General features: G+C 36.5%; 2 protein-coding genes across 2 annotated transcripts; one reads left to right on the forward strand and one right to left on the reverse strand.

Moving 5' to 3' along the window:
* The first annotated feature begins 3015 nt into the window (after positions 1-3015).
* LOC132176955 (Beta-glucosidase, GBA2 type family protein) lies at positions 3016-15366 on the forward strand. Its single transcript, XM_059589122.2, has 18 exons — positions 3016-3865; positions 4251-4361; positions 4549-4605; positions 4786-4862; positions 4952-5051; positions 6464-6537; positions 7319-7419; positions 7518-7621; positions 8927-8980; positions 9081-9136; positions 9229-9267; positions 11093-11234; positions 11503-11687; positions 12059-12126; positions 12331-12403; positions 12930-12991; positions 13144-14419; positions 14730-15366. The coding sequence occupies exons 1-18, from the start codon at positions 3785-3787 to the stop codon at positions 14989-14991; spliced, it is 2922 nt and encodes a 973-aa protein (XP_059445105.1). The 5' UTR covers positions 3016-3784; the 3' UTR covers positions 14992-15366.
* A 1724-nt stretch (positions 15367-17090) lies between these two features.
* LOC132179542 (disease resistance protein RPM1) lies at positions 17091-20640 on the reverse strand. The gene has a single exon (XM_059592280.2). The coding sequence runs from the start codon at positions 20360-20362 to the stop codon at positions 17501-17503; it is 2862 nt and encodes a 953-aa protein (XP_059448263.2). The 5' UTR covers positions 20363-20640; the 3' UTR covers positions 17091-17500.
* Between the last annotated feature and the right edge of the window lie 1701 nt (positions 20641-22341).

The raw sequence follows: 22341 nt of genomic DNA on the forward strand, positions 1-22341 counted from the left end.
AAAAAATTGAATAAGATAAGGGTAGGAACTCATCCACGTTTCTTTCTTTCTAACAATATTTGTTATGGTATTCATTGAATTATATTATTATATGATTAACCTTCTCTAATAAAACATAACATAAATGAAAGAATAATTTTATAAATTACATTTTTATTTTATAATTATTTTACTATGGTGATGTGTCAATCTTAACCAACTGTTGAATCAATTATTGTTAAGAAAAGATAAAACAATTTCAAGGGTTGGTTGAAACTATATCATATTGGCATTGTGTATGATAAAATTATGGTATATAACATTACTTTAAATAAAAAATAAGGAAAAAAATTGTAATTTAACTCCCAAAACTACTACTAAACTTGAAAAAGTGACATTTGGTCCCTTAAACTACCACTATGTTAGCTTATGGAGTCAAAATGGACCAAAAAAAATAAAAAAAATGGTCACAGTCGTGTCAAATTGTCTGAATAACAAAAATAAGAAAAATGCTATTTACTTGACAAGTATTCACTTTTCATTTACCAAATCTTATATGGCGTGGTCTCCTAACAAGAAAATTCATTTTCATCTACTAAATGTTATGGAAGACCACGCCACATCAGATTTGGTGAGTGAGAGTTGGATACTTGTCCAATATATAGCATTTCTTGAAAAGTAAAATGGTTAGCATTCATACCATTTATCATATTAATCTTATACTAATTGACGTAACGTATTTTAAGTAATTAGTATTTTTTGTTTTAAGTGAATAATACTTAGTCATTTATAACATATCAAATACTTCAACCTAGAATAAGTGTAAGAGTTAACGTTACTCCAATCTCCTTATTTTACAAATGCTTTGACGGGCAAAGACCGACGCTAAAGTCTCATGGTACCAACAGTGGCGGATCTAGGAATAAGAGTTACCAGGGGCGTAAAAAATTAATTTTTTTTTCTTTTTATGTATTATATATATTTTTTATAATACGGTAAATACAATCAAAAAATAAATTATATCATAATATATGTATCACAAATCAAATCAAACTCATCAAATTACCCAACAAAAAAAAAAAAATCAAAGTAACTATTAAAAATCTTCATCTAACGACATCACAAACACATAATAATTTAAACTACTTACAAAATAAACTAAGCACAATTAAATGACTACTAGTGTCTAAGAAAAATGAGTACTTTTAGTGGGCTATTAGCATACGGCTATTTCTTTTAGAAAAGCCTCAAATCTCAAAACATAAATTATATTAGAGTTTAAGCCTACATAAAAGAGACTAGAATCTAAATTTAGCCAAAAATTTTTTTTTTTAAAAAAAAATCACATTTATCTATAAACTATGACTAGAAACACTAAAAAATTCACCCACTATCTTTTTTTAATAATAAACTATTATCTATTCTCTCTCCACTAATAAAATATAACTTTATTCTCTCTCTCTTTAATAAAAAATAGCCTCATTTCTTTACATAATGGCCATTTAACGGCCAATAGAAGGCTAAGGGTGCCCTTGGTAATTTTTTTTTACCAGGGGCACCATAAAATTTTGAATGAAAATGCTTAATAAATTATTTTTAAAAAAAATTTACCAGGGGCGCCTGCCCCTAGGGCGCCCCTGTGTAAATCCGCCACTGGGTACCAAGATTTTGGGGAGAGTTTTCCACTCGAAGAAAAAAGATGAAATTGGTCAAAGAAAGTGGCCATTAGGAAGGGTAAAACCGTAAAGGCATGGACCACAAAACGGAGGGCAGGACTTTACGTTTCGTTTGTACACCTCCCCGCCCAAAGCACACCGCATACGAATAGTCACACTCCTACTAGTGCCATCCAGGCTTCCTCCCATCCACCTTAATAAATAATTCAAAAATTGCTTGAGTAAATAAATTATCTATATTTTACTTATATTTTCTTACAATTAGCTATTAAATTTATAGATTTATGTAAATTCTATACAAGTTAATAATGAATCTCATAAATCTAATAATTAATTGTAAAGAAATCTGAGTAAGTTTTACATAAGTTAACAATAAACCTCACAAATTCATTAAATTTGTAGGGCCTAGACCCGGCCTACCATTAGATATGTCAGATGGTAAGTTCAAAATATCTAATAGTAAATATGAAAAATAGATGGATGGAATCCATGAGGAGATGGAAAAATAACATTTATCTCTCCTTTTTTTTTTTTTTTAATCAAATTGATCATGTCCAATTTTGTCTATTATTTCTTAATGAAACTGGCAAAATTAAATTTATCCCAAAATTTAAAATAAAAAATAAAATAAAAAGGGGACCGTCTCTTACACAAGGGTGACAACCTCCATTTGTAGGCCTCTCCTCTGCTGAGAAAATGGTAATTTCCATTTCATTAATGTTAAGACAATATTACTCTTCAATTTTATTTTATTTTGATACATACCTAAACTCCATATAAAGAAGTCTAATCATTTATCCTCTTGCTAAACCTAAGGTTATTAAAAATATGACACAAATTTTCTTCAAACCAGTTTAAATAAAATTTTTCTCGACTTATTAAAAATGAGGAATGCTAAGCTTATAAACAAATTTTATAGAAAAACTTTTACAAACGGATGTGGTACAACATGATTAGATATCAGATAAGTTCAAGTTTTAAAAAACTTAATCACGTTGTGCCACATCAGTTTGTAAAAATTTTTCTGTAAAATTTATTTGTAAGCTTAGCACTCCTCATTAAAAATAGGACACAAATGAAATATCCCTAATGAATAACCAGCCCAAATATTTCCAAATCCATCATGACCATAAATAAATTATAAATAGTAAAGTAAATGGATTAAATTAGCGGCAATAAATAAACAGGCCCCCTTTCTTTTTAACGACTTAAACCAAGATTCGAACACTCAATTAATATTTGAACATATATACACTTCCTCTATTTCAGCATTTAACTAAAATATGCAACTACAGGATAAAATTCGAAAGTTCGAAAAAAACGACAACAAATCCTCGGCTTAAATTAAGAGGTCCCCCCAGACGCAGACGCACACCATAGCTTGAAGAAATTATAGTCTCATCACGTATACAACGCCACGAGTTAATCTGCACGCATCGTTCAAAATCAAGCCTCGCGAAAGGGACGAAAGGGGACCTCATCTGATACAGACTACCGACTAGTTTATACAACTCTAACCTTTTTATCCACGCTCTCTCTCTCTCTCTCTCTTTTTCTCTCTGAAAAGCCAGAAACAAACACGGCAAAAATGGCGCCACCTGGCGATCTCAGAGGCGGAGTTGCAGACGCTTAAAGCTACAGGCGGCAGATCCTGTGCTTTCCACGCCACGCTAGCGCGGTTGTGTATCACGCTGTCGCACCAATCAATTCAAGAGTCAGGCAGACTCTTTCTAATTAACTGTTTAGTATTAACTTTCTTTAATTGTGACCCGAATTCCGAGAAATCCACTCCTATTTTAGCGTTTCGGTGGAATCGAAATTCGGTGTTTTCGGATCGGATCAAAATTTGGAGTTTCGGATCGCGTAATTGAGCGAAGGATTCGAATTTAAGATCTTTGATGTTAAGAGGTTGAGCGAGATTGCGTGGTTTTTCCTTGCACGCTTTGGTGGTTGTTATTTGAAGTTTAAGGAATTATCGGTATTTATTGTTGTGGTTTGGAGAGGGATTTGTGGACGAGTTTTGAGAAATATTGGATGGATTTTGTGTGATGCTTGAGGTTTTATATTTCTGGTTTGGATTTGTGTAAATTTTTGTGTTGTGTAGTGTGTTTAATAGAGGATTAGTCGATATGATTAGCGGGAACTTGTTCCACTGTAGAAAGAATTCATGGCCGCCCGAGGAGTATATCAGCAGGACCACTTTGCAGTTGGTGAGCGTCTATTTTGCTTGTCTGTTTCTTTCTATTCTTCTTTGTTGTAGTATTCATTGGACTCCGTTTGGTTGCCGTGAAAATTTAAGAAATGAAAAAAAAAATTCACTAAACTTTGAAAACTAGAATTTTTGCTTCATTTGCTTATTCAAATATAACAAGCATAAAAAAGGAAAATAAATAATAAACGCCAGCTTTCTACTACAATTTGTTTGTAGGATAAGTAACAAATATCCACTAGAAAGAATTGCTAGTCACTGTGAATGGTAGAGATGCACTTCATAGCTGGTACATTGTTCTTAACAAAAAAGTTGATTGTTCTGGTGAGGATACCCGTTTTAATATTCTACACTAACTAGTTTTTATTTTCCATGATACTCTGTAGTTTGATTTTGATAGTGCTGCCCCTCCAGAACAAGCCTGGAGAAGGAAATTAAACAGCCATGCTAATATTCTCAAAGAATTCAGTGTCACGTTTATGGAAGCGATTAAGATGGTAAGGGATTGTTCTCTTTAACATTAGATGATTTATTGAGAAAACAGATGAGTGCCATATATCATCTTGTATATAGCTTATTCTTTATTTATTTCGCATTTGTTGGTTTATTTACTTGTTTATTCTTTTTTCAACATCATGTCCTAGTTACCCCCTGCTGACTGGTTTTTGAATTTTGAATTTCAAGGTTCGACTTGGGATACGGTTGTGGTCATATGTTAGGGAAGAGGCTTCTCAAGGAAGGGTAAATATTTTGGTTTCCTTAATGTAGAGTTCATTAATTTTACGTTCTCTCACAGGTGGTGTTTATTTGACCTTCTTAATATTTGAAAATTTGATGAACTAATTAAGACATGTTTTTACATTAATTAACATTGGAACTTAGCTCCACGAACCTGAATTGCATTTGACATTATCTGTGCAGAAAGCACCTATTGATCCTTTCACTCGAGAAAGTTGCAAGCCATCAGCATCTCAAGGGGTACCGCTTGGAGGAATGGGGTACGTAGCGTATCAAGTAAAATGCTTCATTTCCTTGTTTGTAATACCTTTTATCAATCTAAGAGGATCTACCTGTTTACGTATCACAGAAGTGGCAGCATATCTAGAGGTTTTAGAGGCGAATTTAGGCAATGGCAAATTATTCCTGGCATATGTGAACCTTCACCTGTCATGGCCAATCAATTCTCTGTAAAGCTCTGCCCTAAACCTTATCTCCTAGTTGCTATGTGCTTTCTGTTTTCAGGACATATATATGCTCTTTCCTCTTTCGATATTGTCTGTGTCTCATAACTTACCTATTGTTATAAACCATGGTTTTACTTTTATGGGTGAGTTTGGTATGCAATCTAAGAGAAAAGTTGTGTGCTGTAAACTCTCCAGATGAGTCTATAACTGAAAATAGTTAGGTAGTTAATTGATGTTGTATAGCTATAATAATACCAAGCATATTATTAGTTTAAGTGCTTTTGTAAAAATATGGGTGCCTAGTTTCTTTTTGACTGGATTTACTGGGGTAAGTTTAGAGGTTGAAAGAAATTCTTTAATTCGGATAATAAAAAGGTTATTAGTATTACTTTGATTCCTCAAATATGACATTCTGAATTTGGTTTATAGAAAGTAGTAGTGATGGCAATTAGAACTTATTGGAAATTAACCTTCCTCAAAGATGTTTCCAAAATATTATAAATTTATCAAAGTCGGAAACATACAAATCAATGTGAAAGATGTTAAAAATTAATAGTTGGAGGGTTTGGGAAGTTTGATTGGTGCTTGAAATCCAAGAGTAAAAATATTAGCATTGGACTTGATTGAATGTGAAACTTAACAAAATTGAAATATTAAGATATAATATAGATGAAGATGATATGAGGAATTCAGAAAGAAGTTTTTGAGTTTACATGTGGCAAGAAGATGCTAAGCGTACACCCAAAAAAGGGCTGCTGGGCTTGATTATTATTATTTAAAAATGCATTTCATTAAAAGCGTGGAGAGGCACAACCCTAGCACACGTAAAGTATACAAGAGAGACTTTATAACTTCTCTGATTGGTGGAAGTGGTGACATTTTAATTGTATGAAACAAGAATGAATTTGGAAATAGGCGATCAAGATAGTTTCTGAATAAGAAATACCAACCTACTGACCTTTGTATACCCGTTAGAAGTTCTAAAATATTTCCCAACTTGCACCCTTTGTAATATTAACATGGACCTCTGTTGGAAAAAAGAAAAAAGAAAAAAAGTAGAACAGCTCTAAACACACTTGATACGCCCCAAGTGTCTGTTGATTTCTTGCTTTGTCTATCATCTGTTTCCTCTCTTATGCTTGGGCTGTGTTACTCCATAGATTAATTTCGCATTCGTGTTACATCTACAACAATGCACTCAGCTACATAAAGAGGAGAAGTTTTTTTTTCTCTCTCGCATTGGGTGGTTCTGCATAATTTATACAGAATATCTGGGTTTTAATTGCTATTTACTTGTTATCTTAGTTACTGTAGAAGGAGAAAAATGTTGCTGTCCTATTGTATAAACTGGAAACACATGAATTTGTAACCATGAATTTACTTTTGAATCCTTCTTTGTTCTTGTGGAATTGCAGATTTTTATATCAAGAGATGGTGGAAACAAAAATTTTGCATCAGTTTTGGCTCCAGGCCAACATGAAGGGCTAGGGTAAGAAACATTCTTTTAAGTTTAAACACTTTATGAAAGAAATTATGTATTTTTATCATCTTTATCTTCAACAAGGCATTTAGATGTTATTGTAACTTTTTTGTTCATAATTTATGTAAATTATGTCTGTAATTTTACATGCTTCTACCTTAGTAAGATCATGCTTGTACATTGAATGTAAGAGGTTTGACTCCCCTGGGTTGAATTCCTGTGCCTGGTTTGTGGGTGATTGTGTCCATTCCTAAGGAAATTTGATTCTGGAGTCAAGGGTTGGAGATAACGTGACATATAATTTTTGCCGAAAACAAAAAGTTAAGAATCTTGCCTTCTTATTATAATGTCAAATAGGGAATCTGGATACTCTTTTTGGCATGAAAGGGCAGTCTTGGTACCTTGTCTTGACCTGGAGAGTGAAATATATTGTTGATGGTTGTTCCACGGAGATATATGTCTAGTGGGCATCAGTATATTTCAATGCTCAGTAAAATGGTCCTTGCATTCTAATGGAGATGCCATTAAGAGTTTATTCCCTTTGGATATTTACTTATAAAAAAAAAAGAGAGTTTATGCCTCTATTAGAAGGATTCTGGAGGATTCTTTCTTCTAGTTTATGACTGAGGGTGACTGTTTTGTGGTTATTTATTGGATGAATCAGTGGGGAAAAATGGAGAGAGGAATAGATGAATCCATTCAGTAGTGTTTTCTTTGAGTTTGAGGTTTAAAAGTAGGAAGTAGATGTGGTACAAATTGTTACCTTACCTTTGGTTTCATGCTCTGACAGGAAAGCTGGTGATCAGGGTATATCATCATGGGGCTGGAATCTGGATGGTCAACATTCTACATACCATGCTCTGTTTCCTAGGGCATGGACTATATATGATGGTATCATTCCACTTTATTGTTTCTGTATGATGTGTGTGTGTCTATATATATACTAATCTTGGATTCTTCTTTTGGTTAACATACTTCTATTCCTTTAGGTGAACCGGACCCTGAATTGAAAATATCTTGTCGACAAATATCACCATTCATTCCACATAATTACAGAGATAGCAGTCTTCCTACTGCAGTTTTTGTTTACACGGTATGTTCAACTTTTGATGTCAGATAGAGTTGAATGGCATGGATCCTAGCTCCCTAAGGACCGATCTCAGAAAGAGACATCAATTACTAACTTCTAGCATTTAATTGAGTAGGTGGTTGGAGTTTTGGTTATTTAACTGATGTACGTTCATACATCAGAAAATAGGCTTCTCAATATCTAGCAAGAGATGTATCTGATATGAACTTTGTTGCTTGTTTAAAATTCAATACTGTCATTTGTCACGTCAAAACAATATTTAGCATTGTCAACTAGTATGCTCTGCTTTGTCACGTCAAAACTTTGTTCTCGAAGCGCGGTTGTGTGGAAGATGATCCCTCTGTGTCTTATGTGGTGTATTTGGAATGAAAGAAATGCTAGATGTTTTGATAATTCCACTAGGACCATAGAGGAATTGACTCATTCTTATTTACTCTTTACTCTTGGACGGCCGCTTGGCTAGATCCTTTAGTGATTAGCTTATCTGATTTTCTTTTTCATTTCTCCCCCTCCTAGGCGCTCTCTGTTTATACTTCCTGTGTATATGGGTTGCGCCCCTCTGCGCTCTTTTATATATCATCATTACTTATCAAAAAAAAAACTAGTATGCTCTGCTGATGAAGAAATTTTACTACCAACTATATAGGATTTATTTTCCTTTATTAATTTGATCATCTATATCCTTAGAAGCCAATCCATTTCAATTTAAATCCTTTGGATGGATCCATTTAATTATTTATTTTCAACATTGACTTGAAAACAGTATCCATGTTATAGTGTGGTTGCTTATGTGGAAATGCGCTTTAATTAGATGTGTTTTTCCAGGGGTGAATCTCATTTGAAATGGTTCATGCTGCCTCAACCATAGAACCCCTAATTCAAGCCTGGTTCTATATTTTCTCAAGTATGAAAATTCGATGTGTGTCAATATTTTAAACTCAAATTTGCCTTTTGGAGTTCAGCATGTTGCATCTATATGTATGCTGATGAGATCTAGCTCAAACAATGCCTTCAACCCTATAAGAACAAGATGGAAGGTGAAGTAATTGGTTTGAGACGTATTTGGTGCATGCGTAACTGACCAATAAAGAAAGATGTATGCCGTGGGCATTAGAGCTCTTATCATAAGAGTTGTAATTTAATCATGTCACTTGGCAAACAATGGATAAAGCCAACAACGCTCTCTAGTCTGATGACCTTGATTTCTTATTTTTTGGGAATATTTCAATTTTATATATTTTCTAATAAGTAATTCTTAAATGATTTTTGATTATCTGGTTTTTGAGAATGTTGTTTTTTTCTTTGTAGTTGGTTAACACTGGTCGGGAAAGGGCTAAAGTCAGCCTTCTCTTTACATGGGCGGTAAGATGACATCTTGCTATTGTTGTTGTATTACCCTTATTCCAATCAATTGAAGCACAGGTTCTTGGATATTCAGTCATTTTTGTTTCCTTTTTGGCAGAATTCAATTGGGGGAATCTCGCATTTGTCAGGAGATCATGTGAATGAACCATTTATGTAAGTACATCTAAATACATTTTCTGTGTTTTCTATTTGTGGTCCTCTATATTTATCTATATGTTTTAACTTTGTTTTCTTTCCTTTGATAGAGGCGAAGATGGAGTCTCTGGTGTACTTCTTCATCACAAGCAAGTCGTAAAACCTTAATTGCTATATATGACGGTTGGTTTGCAGATTTCTCTTGGTCATTTCTGTGTTTTAATAGATAAAAGTGAAGCCAAGGTATTTAAAAGACCCTTGCCTCTCTCCAAAAAGAAAAAAAAAATGACACCACCCCAACCAAAAGAACAAATAAAAAAAAGGAGAAGCACATGGGAAGACCTTACCCTTGGGTTGTAGTTTGTCAATAACAGAACCAATTCCAAAGAGTTTGAAAAACTGAAGGTGAGAAAGACATAATATGTAGGCATTGACACCTTAGAGCAGTTTAGGGCCACATAAATTAGGATAAAAGATCATTCCTGTAACTCACTGAAAAGATGCTAAAAAGGTTTGATGCTACATATTTTTTAGGTAGTGGATAAATTCAAATTTAGGTAAAAAATAAAGGGGATATTTGTGATTCCATAACACAATGACCTGCTGCTTGGAAAACCTGGGCAGTTCATACTGCCCTTAATTTACAACACCCAATGAAGAGAAAAATGAATTATTTGCTTAAAACAAAAATAAAATGAGGTTTGCAGCCATGGTCTCAATATTTGAAATAGCAGGGGAAAAAAAATATTGAAATCAGTAAGAATAGAATGTGATGGCGTAATTAGATAATATAAAAGCCTCTATTGGAATACCTCAAGGCATCTTCCCTTTATTATGCTTTATTCATGGCACACACCTGATGAGATTGTGGCTTAATGTATTATGCCACTTTGGTGTTCTAGATACTTGCTTCAAAGCAAGTCACAAAATGATTGAAACCTAAAATTTTGTTTGCATCTTTTCTAGTGATTATGAATTCAAGGCATATCTCTTCATTTAACTACCTTTGACACTATTTTTTACCATCTAAATTATATTTCTCGAGTTGGTTAAGGCACTTAGAACATGCATTTTTTTTTGGACACATTTGGCTATTTTTGTAATACTGGCTGTCTGGATAAAAAATGGACTCTTGTAAATTGTTATCACATATTCAGCAATTTTAGGTGGACATTTGAACTAGGGGTTTTAATTAATCAATTAATAACATCTCAATATGTTGGAAATTTTTGAATAAGATGTATTATAATCATCGGTAATATTCAAAAAAGTACCCACTCTTTGGAAGTTCATTTTAAATCTCAAAAATTAACCTTTTATATTTTTGGAGTGCAAATGGTTAGAGAGCGAGAGTGAGATAGTTGCCCTCTTCTTGTTCCTATTATTTTCTTTTACATGTCAATGATGCCAACATGTTGGAAGATGTAAGCCTCCTGCAATGTTCATGCAATACAGTATAAATCTCTATTTATTTGTATGACTTCTACTTACTACTACTTTCTGTAAAGTGTCCTTGTTAAAAAATGCACAGGAAAAGAGACTAATGCATTGACTGCTTAAACTTCTGCTTATGTAAGAAATTTGAAAGTTAAAGAATTAAAGGCTTTGGCTAATTTTGGGACAAACGAAAGCAAGATATAATTTTTGGGTCATGAGCTGTAAGTTCCAATTAGAAGAGAGTAAGAAAAAAAAATTTTGAAAAAGCAAGGTGAAACTAAAACTTGCCTTAAATATGGTTCTCAGTATTGTTGACTGTGATGTACATGTAAAAAGGAGTTTTTACAATTTCTCTGGCAATTTCCTACCCTTTTATGGTTGGGAATGGCTCAAGGAGGTTGTTCTTTTGTCTGGCAATTTCCTAAAACTTGTCATTCACAACCAAGTAGTCTCTCCATATTTTTTTCCCTGTTAAATGAAGTTCTTTACTCCATGACAAGATTTCAATTGTTTCTTGGGATTATGCCAATGTTGCAGGACTGCGAAAGGGAATCCTCCTGTTACTTTCTCAATAGCTGCCTGTGAAACTCAGAATGTAAATGTGACTGTTCTTCCATGTTTTGGGCTGTCTGAAGGAAGTTGCGTTACAGCAAAGGATATGTGGGGTAGAATGGTCAAGGTAATTACTCTCTTTTTTTTTTTGGGGGGGGGGGGGGGGGGCCACCGGTTTTGTGCCTTCTTTTGCATAGGCAGTCGCCTATAGTTAGTCACTTGGGCTGTATAGAGCTTTGAACTGGATGTGTGGCCATATTCAAGTACTTTTGAATTTTTTATGCAATAGAGCTTCTAAGTTTGAATAAGTCACAGCGTTATTGCAAATCAAGTATTGACAATGCGGCTTTGGTCCAGATGGGAATTAACTTCTAACTCTGTCCCCGTGTCTCTAGGATGGGCAGTTTGACCGAGAGAACTTCAGTTCTGGACGAAGCATACCCTCATCACCTGGAGAGACAGTTTGTGCTGCAGTTTCAGCCTCCACATGGGTGGAACCTCATGGGAAGTGCACCGTTGCATTTGCTCTTGCATGGTCATCTCCAAAAGTAAAATTTTCAAAGGGCAGCTTATATAATAGGTAGATTTATGCTTTCCTTTCCCTTGTCCATGTGTGCATGTTTGAGAGCTTAGTAAGTTACACTTCAAATTCTTCCTCTAAAATCTGAATTTGCATACTTGTCTATGTTGCAATATTGTGTTCAGTAGCTTGAGAAGTTGCTTTTTGAATTTTTTTATTGAATAAAAAGGTTTTGGAATAGATGCTTTCATTTTTGGCTTCAGAATATCAAATTTACAAGCATGTTGCAAATCCTTGTTAGCTGAAAATTGAGCGTTGTGAATTTCTTTACTCCCTTACACTTTGTATAGTGATTGGAAAATGTGTCATTGCATTTCCTAAGCTTCATCTTCTTCTTCTGTTTTATTTATTTATTTTTCTTTTGGTTGCAGGCGGTACACAAAATTTTATGGCACATCTGAAAGAGCCGCCCTGGACTTGGTGCATGATGCACTAACTAGTATGTTTCTTTTGATTTGGATCTGTTTTATGTTCTATAGAGGCCAGTGCCCCTATTATTAGGCCATCATGTGCTGTGTTTTTTAATTCTAAGCTGCCGGAATTTTGTAGTTTGTACTTTCTTCACAAGGGTTATATGTTTTAGAAGTTCTAAATTACTATGCCCTGCATGTTATAACAGAGATTATTTTGAAATCTTGAACAGATTATAAGAGGTGGGAAGAAGAAATAGAGAATTGGCAAAGTCCTATCCTGAATGATGAAAGGCTACCAGAATGGTAACACTTAGTTAAACTGATATTATTTTGTATCAAACATTTCACTTGGTGTCTTAAATTTGTGAAAGGGCTCAAAAAACTATTCTGGAGAAGCCTTAAAGTCTTAGATGTTGGACATTCAAATCTTTTAAAGAAAGCTTAGATATGAATGCCAAACCTTTCAGAATTTTGCGGAGTTCATATCTAGATTGTACATACTGGAAGGCCGACCTTAGAGTTTTATATCTTAAATTTATATGTATATTCCGAAACCTTTGAGGAACCCTTCATGGCACAGACAAACTCTAGAGCACCCTTGAATGTCAAGGCTGTCCTCAATAAACACTCCACAGCTGTTCGCATACCAGATATTGGTCTAAAAATACATCAGTACCATTGGGCTCTGAGCTTCATGGCTTATCAAATCTTATAAGTCAATGATTTGCTAGTGTGACTATTGGTGCCTTTTGGCACAATTGCTATTTGTTCTGGATTTCTTTTCGAGTCATTCATGGTAGATAAGCAATTCTTCATCCAATATTTGCAGGTACAAGTTCACATTATTTAATGAGCTGTACTTTTTGGTTGCTGGCGGAACGGTTTGGATTGGTACTCTTCTATGTTATTCTTTAGCATTTTGATTTTGCAAGCAAAAATTGGTTTCCTAAAAAGGATAATACTGGCGATATCATTTGCTTGTCATTACACTTTAGTCATTAAGGTCAGAAATAACTTTAAGACTGCTTTGATCTTTTGTGCAGATTCTCCGTCATCAACTTCAGACACGAGAAATGATCAGAATCAATTAGTAGAAGTGGAAAACACAGATGTCAAAGTAACTGAAGCCAAGGTGGATGGCAGACAAGACTCAGTTTTCGAGCATACCACAACCAGTGCTGAATTAAAAGACAAAGATGAAGCAGTGTTTACAAATTGTTCTTGCAAAGATGAACCCATGGTACCTCTAAAGAAAGGGCAATCCAAACGCTCTTTACATCTCCTCACATTGCCGGACCCAGAAAATGAAAATGATGATGTTGGAAGGTTTCTTTACTTGGAAGGAGTGGAATACATCATGTGGTGCACATATGATGTGCACTTCTATGCTTCATTTGCACTTCTTGAGCTGTTTCCTAAGATTGAACTCAATATTCAGCGTGATTTTGCAAAGGCCGTCTTATCCGAGGATGGAAGAAAAGTAAAGTTTCTGGCAGAGGGGAATTCGGGAATTCGGAAGGTTAGAGGAGCTGTTCCTCATGATCTGGGAACACATGACCCATGGAATGAAATGAATGCATATAATATTCATGATACAAGCAAATGGAAAGATCTGAATCCAAAGTTCGTGCTTCAGGTGTATAGAGACTTTGCTGCAACAAGAGATATGTCATTTGGAGTTGATGTTTGGCCTGCAGTTCGTGCTGCCATGGAATACATGGAACAATTTGATAGGGACAATGATGGTCTCATTGAGAATGATGGGTTCCCAGATCAAACATATGATGCTTGGACAGTTCATGGTGTGAGTGCTTACTGCGGATGCTTGTGGGTTGCCGCACTCCAAGCTGCAGCGGCAATGGCCCTTGAACTTGGGGACCGAAGTTTTGCTGAAAGGTGCAAAAGCAAATTTTTGAAGGCCAAACCGTCATTTGAGGCAAAATTATGGAATGGCTCTTATTTTAACTATGACAGTGGGTCAAGTAGCAACAGTAAATCCATACAAGCAGATCAACTTGCTGGGCAATGGTATACAGCATCCTCAGGCTTGCCTTCACTTTTTGATGATTCCAAAATCAGAAGTTCTCTCCAGAAAATCTATGATTTCAATGTAATGAAAGTTAAAGGAGGCAGAATGGGTGCTGTAAATGGGATGCATCCCAGTGGAAAGGTGGATGAGTCTTGCATGCAGTCACGTGAAATATGGAGTGGTGTCACCTATGGCGTGGCAGCTACAATGATCCTAGCTGGAATGGAGGAGCAGGCGTTTACAGCTGCTGAAGGAATTTTTATTGCAGGCTGGTCGGAAGAAGGATATGGGTAAGTTCCATGATGCATTAACCATTTTGTAATGTGAATCGATGACTTGTTTTAAACCCTGATTAACATAGAAACATTTTCATTGGTCATTGTTGGTAGGATGTGAGCCACAATAACCATGGTCACTTACTGAAAAGAAAAGACAATAACTATGATTTATCTGACCCAGAGATGGATATTTTAACAAAGCTGCATCTATTGTGTACTTGCCCTTTGATGCCAACTTTAGGACTGCTTATCTTCTCTCATATGTAATATATATTTGCATAATGTGTTTAATTTTGACGTCTTCCTTTTCTGCCAAGCACAGATACTGGTTTCAGACTCCAGAGGGATGGACGATCGACGGGCACTTCCGATCTCTTATTTATATGAGGCCACTCTCAATTTGGGGTATGCAGTATGCATTATCTCTGCCAAAGGCGATTCTTGAGGCCCCTAAGATCAATATAATGGACAGAATCCATATATCTCCTGGTAGTGCGAGATTATCTCACAATGAAACAGGCGTTCGAAAGATTGCAAAGAAAGCAAACTGCCTTGGGAATTCTGTGTTTCATTGTGCTTGCTGATTATGGCATGTAAGTTCCATCATCATTGTAAAAAACTGTTCGTTAATTTCTTTGCTTCCTCGAAACCATTTGACAAGTGAAAAAGCTGGGTGAGTTTTGGGGGAGTATTCCTTTTAAAAATTGGCAATAACTTGGTAGCCAATCCACTTAGATGATAATACATAGGTCTTTCCTTTTTATTTTTTTTAATCTATTTTCTATTTTTTTCTAAAGCGAATAGGTAATTGAAATTTGTTCTGTTACCATTCTTTTCAAGAGCCAATGTGTGTTCTTCTTGTTATAGTCAGAATAGTAAATACTGAAATTTCGGTCTGTAAATTCGGATGTTGAAGGCAGAATTATCAATGAAGATAAAAGTAGAAACATTTGGAGGTACATTCAGTTTTCTGCTCTCTGACTCGATTGTATCGGGCCAGCTAGCATCCTTCTGAGGACTAACGATTCGTGCTGCTGCTCCACAAATATCATGTTCTTTACAAGCCTGTTTGCATTCTGAAAAATGCTAAGCTTTGTGTCTGATAATTAACCATGTAATGAGGGGCACTGTGGCTGCAGGCAACAAAAAGTTTTGATACCTTGGCAGCAACTAATACCTTATAATTATATGGCTTCTTTGGAAGGGATGACAATGGTCTTTCGCAGCGCAAGCGACATTCCCAAAGTTCCTTTACTCATTCATTTTCATTCTATTTCTACAGTATCGTGTTATTTACATATGGTAGCCATTTGGAACTGTAATAAATGTATATCAAGTCCAATCTTATGGGTTAAACAATGTGGGCGGCCGCATATTATGCGCTCTCTGGAGAGGTATGGTGTCCTTACCTTAATATCATTCAAAGTTCTTAGACTTCGTGGAAGTCTCCGGAAAGGAACATGACCCAAATTGTAGTAAATTAGATGGCGCTGCTGAAAATATTGTTAGAATTACCAAATAAATAAATAAATAAAAGAATGCGTGCTTGCAGCAGCTGCAAATGTTATGTGAATGTTGGTGAAATGCAAATTTATTTGTTAATCTCTTTAATGATCCTTTCTTCACCTAGCATATTGCAACTGGTTCTTAAATTTATTTGTTAATCTATTTAATGATCCTTAAACTGTTGATTATGATTGACTCGATATCTCGAGTATGTAAGGTAGCAGAGCAGTACTGCTAGCCAATTATAATATACAATCTTGCCTATCAACTATTGGGTTTTTTTTTTTTTTTACGTGAAATGATGAAAATGCCCTGAATTAAGACAATAAATTTACTTTAAAACCCTCGACTTAGCTCGTGCTCTTGTTGACACCAACTCTTGACTCCTTTGGTTGCAATAGTGTTTCTTCTCCTACTCATGTAAACCATGACTACAACAGCACTAGTCTTTTTTTTTTTTTTTTTTTTAATTGTAGGAGCACTAGTCAGATTGTTCATAATGATGTCTTTTATGGAAATACCAAATTGAGATTGATTATTATTTTGTCCGTCATTATCTTCTTTAGGGCTCCTCTGTACAATTCTTAGTGTGATTTAATATTCATGGTTTCAACACTAAAATTAATAGTTACTATGCTGGTCTGCAAAACATTTACAGGTGAGTCGTTTTTTTGTTATTATTTTTTATTTTTTTTATATTCAAGTGAGTCGTTTGTTTATAATTGTAGTCTCGTAGAGATCAGTCCCATTCAAGTTTAATAAGCTAAGTGATTATCCAGTGTTATTCAAAACCTTGGGGTAGATTAAATTAATTGGCGGATTACTCTCTTGTCTTTACCTGCTTTTCTAGTAAGCTTGGTAGCCAAAAAAGAAATATAATCATGCATATCAGGCAATATCCATATCCCACATTCAATAGAATAGAATACAAGAACAAAATCCTATGCCAGCTGACAAACAATATTTAATTCCACAGAGTAACCTGTCTTTGTACAAGAATGCCCCAAATATTACAGACAACCCGAGGTTATCTCTGTACAATGATAATGAATATTTAGTATTTACAATCTTTACATGTTTACAACTGTGGTTCACCACAAGTGTTGGGAGTATTGACAGTCATTTACAAATTTACAGTGTGTGATTCACACCCTTGATTATTTAATTACAATGAGTATTTACAAATTTACGGTGTGATTCACACCCTTGATTATTTAATTACAATGTGTATTCTTTTTTACAGCCATTTACAGTATTCACAATCTCTCATCCTCCACAGATTCACAATATTATACACATTATGAGCCACAAGTTACCTCTGAAACCCCAAGCATTAATAGGCCGCCTGAAGTGCAGGTAATCCAACCATTAGAGCAGTTACAGTCACTTGCATATTTACACCCTCCAACACACAAGCCAGCTTCAAGCAACTCACGACCTTGTTTTGTACAAGAATGCCTGAAGAAGCACTGCAGAACTTCTACACCATCATCACCATCACTGGCATCACTGCAATGAATAAATAACAACCATTTATATTTACAACCAAACTTTGTACAGCATGCCCCACATCTGTGAATGTATATATCATTTCCAACGTGTTTGCAGCTCATGGCTCTTCAAAATGATAGTGCTGCGCTTGGGAGAATTCTCTCCCTCACTGAGGCTCTCCAGAGAATTGACCTCCCACCCCTCTCTCCAGTAGGTAGAATAGACTTCTGGGATGTTTGCAACTTTCCAATAGTCGCTCCCTTCTTCGTCCGGACGAAGCGTATTGATTAATTCTTCTGGCATGTCGAAAAATTCAAGCACTTTCAACTTGGTCAGATGCTCAATCCCCAATGGCACCTTCTTCAGCAAGTTACAACGCTGGATAATCAGCTTTTCAACGCAGGGCATTGCTCCCTTTTCCACTTGCACGCATCTAAGCTCACTGAACTCATCAAGGCCTAAAACCTTAAGCTTCTGAAAACCCCCGGCCCTGAAGAACAGAGTGTCTCCCTGAAAAACCTGAAGCAATTCAAGATGCACAAGATTGGGGAGATTTTGGAGGAGCACAAGTGGGTCATTCTTTAATCTACTCCACTTCAAATACAACCTCACCAGCCCATGGAGCGATGGAATCCAGTGAGGCAATTTCTCTAAACGCCCTCTCAAGTACAGCCGCTGAAGCAATGGAGGCGGAGAAGAAAGGTGTTCCAAATCAAGAATCTCTTCCTCCTCTATTGAAATCAACGACAAAGCACGAAGGTTGGTCAACTTTTTGAGCGACAAACACAGAGACTTCCCATCTTCTTTTCTCAGCTTCACAATGCCCAACCTCCTTAGCTGAAACAGATTCCCCAGCTCTGTCATTATAGTCCCACCGCCTTCGTTCGCCTCTATGAAACAAAGCTTTTGCAGGGATCGCAAAGTGCCTATATTCCCCTGGATCTTAAAACCATATCTCGAGTGAAAATACTCGTAAGATTCAAGCTTGAAATGGTATACAAGAAGATGGCGCAGTCGTGTGAGCTTCAAGATCTCAACGGGCAGTTCAGTTACACGGGTATGCTTAAGATCCAAAGTTTCAAGGTTCTGCAACTTCCCTATAAAGCTTGGAATGCTTTTGATTTTGGTGCCCCTAAAGCTTAGATATTTCAAATAGTACAAATTCGCAATATCAACTGGGAACTTTTGTATACGCGAGTTCTGCAAATCAAACACATGTAGCAGCCTAAAAGCGCCAGGAAACAGTTTTCCTATGCATATCTTTTCTACCACACCAAACAAGAACAGAGAGCGCAGTTGAGAAACACACCTGTTTCGCTGCACCGCCGGCACATTTTGTACGGTGTTATGTACCGATAGGCGTCGGACCTTGTCGGGCCACATCCCGTTGATCAGATCTTTTGCAATTGTCGTGAAATTCTGGTCTCTCGACTTTGTCACGATGATCTCTCGCAGCAGATCATGGACGTGATACATTTTCACCCTTCCATCGCTCGTTGTGGCCGCCGCTTGCAGCAGCCCTCTTTTCAGGAGTTCGTCGAGGTAATCCTCTGCAACTTCTTCCAGCGTTTTCCCTTCTTTGGCTTCAACAAACCCCTCCGCTATCAGCAATCGAATCACCCTCATTTGCTCGATCTGATAATCTTCTGGGAAGATGCTGAGATACAAGAGACAAGTTTTCAGGTAGTACGGCAAGTCGTTGAAGCTGAGCGAAAGAACTTTCTTCAAATCCTTGAGTTTGTCGTTGCCTTCGATTTCCGCTCCAAGGCTGCGGCAGACCTTGTCCCACTCATCAATCCTGCGCTTGTCTTTTGTCGCCAAAACACCGCTGATCGCCACAATCGCAAGGGGGAGTCCCTCGCATTTTCTCAAAATGTTTTTGCAGATTTCCTCCAAATAAGAAGGGCACGCATCTCCTTGAAAAGTCTTCCTGCAGAAAAGATACCAAGAGTCCTTGGGAGGCAGGGGATTCAAGTTGTAGACCTTTCCGATGGATTCCACGCCGGAGGTGGAGGCCACGTCAGCATTACGTGTAGTGAGCATCACTCTGCTGCCGCATCCATTCTTGGGCAAGGCGTGTTTGAGAGCATCCCATACGTCCAACCGCCATACATCGTCTAAAACAATCAAGTACCTCCTTTTCCGAAGCAAATCCTTGATTATTCTTCTCAGCCGGTCGTTGTTCATGCTGTCCAATCCTTCCGGAACCGTTCTGCTGACGACGCCGAAGATCTGCCGGATCATGTCTTTGAGGAGCTCTTCTATGAGTTCTATCTTGAAAGATTGGGAGACAGTGATCCAAGCGCGTATTTTGAAATGTTTCTTCACTTCAGCATCATCGTACACTTGTTTTGCCAAGGTGGTTTTCCCCATTCCTCCCATTGCAGCGACAGAAACCACTTCCCGCCCAGAACCGCCAAGAACCAGCCACCCCACCAGCTTCTGCTTCGGCTCATCGATCCCCACCAAATCCGTCTTGTCTAGAAGAAGCGCGTCCTGCCACGTGTTTCCTGCATTCTTGGGGCCTGAACCTTGTTGGGCTCCACTAAGTTTGTGCAGCAGCCTGTTGTGAACCCCACAAATGCTTTTGATTCTGGAGTTGATGCCTTGTAGCTCGGAAACAATACGGTAGCTAGATTTTATGTTCTTTATACAACAAGAAAATCTGTGGAGAGAACCGTAGAGTCCGTCGGCGTGATCATGTGCTTGAAGAAGGGTAAATTCGTCAAGAGCGTCTTCAGTTTCATGAGCAATCTCTCGCACTTGCTTCACCCACACTTTGATCTCCTCGTCGCTTTCTTCCATTGCATCTGCCACCTTGAGGAAGGCCCTCATGCGCTCTAGCTCTCCTCTCAGGTACAGAACTTCTTCCCGATGATCTCCGCTCAAGAGCATCATCTCATTTTCAACAAAGCGAGCAACCTTGTCAAGCAGAAAGCTCACTGCACCCTCTGCCATTCTTTCCCTTCCGTAACTTTAGGCCCCCATAAATTCTCTGGCGGCCATTGAAATTTTCAAGTTTCAAGTCCAACAAATTGTTGGACTCCAACAGCTGCGGCCAGGAACCTTGACTGATCTTCAATGTTCTTTAGATTAATGATTACCGTAGCTTAGACGTTATTTTCGGCACTTGGCTGATTTATTTCATGTTCTCTTCCATCTGCATGGAGTACTTAGCATATAAATAATAATTTCTTATAACATGCCCCTAGCTGGAAGTTGCTGCACTAATTTAAGAAAAAAGGAAAAGAAAAGAAAGCATATTATGATGCATGAAAGCGTCATTTTTGGCAAAATATTATAAATGGAGTCAACAAATTAATTAATAAATTAATGGCTACTCTTAAATTTGCAGGATGGTTCTAACGTACGTGCAGAAGGCATGTAGATTACGCAATCCCATGAACGATATATTCCTGCCACGAGCAATGTGTTCACATTGAACGGAAATTTATTTTGGCCCCATGCGCGATTGCGCGTAGTTTCTAGCTCAGAGCAAGAAATTCATCGAAATTTCAATGTGAAAGCTTCGTTGATTAGGTATCTGAGGGGATACTCGAAGTATCAACAATTGTTGGTAAGTTAACTGAGATATGGCCAATTGACGTGTTACGGTTGCGGCTTGAATTCAACTACTGTAGGAGCCTTAACAGCAACACTTTGTAGCCTCTTGAGTCTGAAAATCTTCTTCGATCTATTTTAGATCGAAGAATATTTAATTAATGGTCAGGATCTCTTTAAAAAGATTTTGAGATCATAAATAAGACATATGTTTTATTAATAAAACAATTAAAAAAATATCATATATTTTTTAAAAAAATTATAAAAAATTAATGCGTGGCCGGACCACCTATTGGGAGTGGCAGGACCACCTCCAAGGGCCAAACGATATATATATATATATATATATATATATATATATATATTAGTTTGGGTTTAGGAGGTGGCCGGACCACCCCATGGCATGGCTAAGATGGGGTGGCCAGCCACTCTTTATTATTTTTATTAAGTTATTTATTATTTTTTCTTAATTTGAAATTTTTTTTTTTTTTTTTTTTTTTTGTAGTGGAACAAATGTCTTATTTGTGGCTGAAGGATTTATAAAAAGAAATCTCAACTATAAATTGAATATTCGTCGATCCATTATAAACTGAAAGGGATCATAGTCTTGCCCTTGCTTAACAGCCGCCCATACAATAAGTACCGTGCATTGCACTTGGCTGTTCTCTTCCGGCGCATAGCTTTCAATTATATTTTGTTCTATTTGTTTTAATATATGGTTTCAAATATGTTACGTGGCTTGGAAATTTGTAATTAATCTAGTGGTTCAAAATCCAACCAAGTCTAACGTAAGAGAAGATTCTTATTTCTTTTTTTTCTTTTTCTTTTTTAAATCATATCCTCTATTCTCTTTTATTTTCCCTCTATCTCTAAAATCATTCCCAGTTTCATTTGTTTTAAACCGACTTTCCCTTAATTACTAGAGTTATAAAAAAAATTAATAATAAAGAGAAAATTACATAAATCTCCTCTAATTATTTTTACGGCTCTTATAATATTATTTTTAACGGGTGGGGGCGTTTCGCCTAAGGCGACCAAAAATTTATTTTCGCATATGATACAGATCAAACATGTGACATTTTTCAACTTGACTGACAGTTTTGTATATGATTAAGATGATGGTTTATGTCTCCTCATCGTTGGACTCGAACCGTTGGATCATACCTTAATGATACCTTGAATGTATCAATTGCATGTGGGACGAGCTTCTGGAAGAACATACTGGAAGCATATACTATTCAAAGGTTTCTGAAGTATCTGTTTATTAATTTTTGTTGGTTAAGTGGATAAGAAAGAATCTCCCACTAAGAATTGTTCGTCCTTGTACACGTACGTTTGCCAAAATTACTTTCCTGATAAACACGCGTCAATTGGTG

This window comes from Corylus avellana, chromosome 4 (genome assembly GCF_965113065.1).
Source record: "Corylus avellana chromosome 4, dhCorAvel1.hap1.2, whole genome shotgun sequence".
Classification (NCBI taxonomy): Eukaryota; Viridiplantae; Streptophyta; class Magnoliopsida; order Fagales; family Betulaceae; genus Corylus; species Corylus avellana.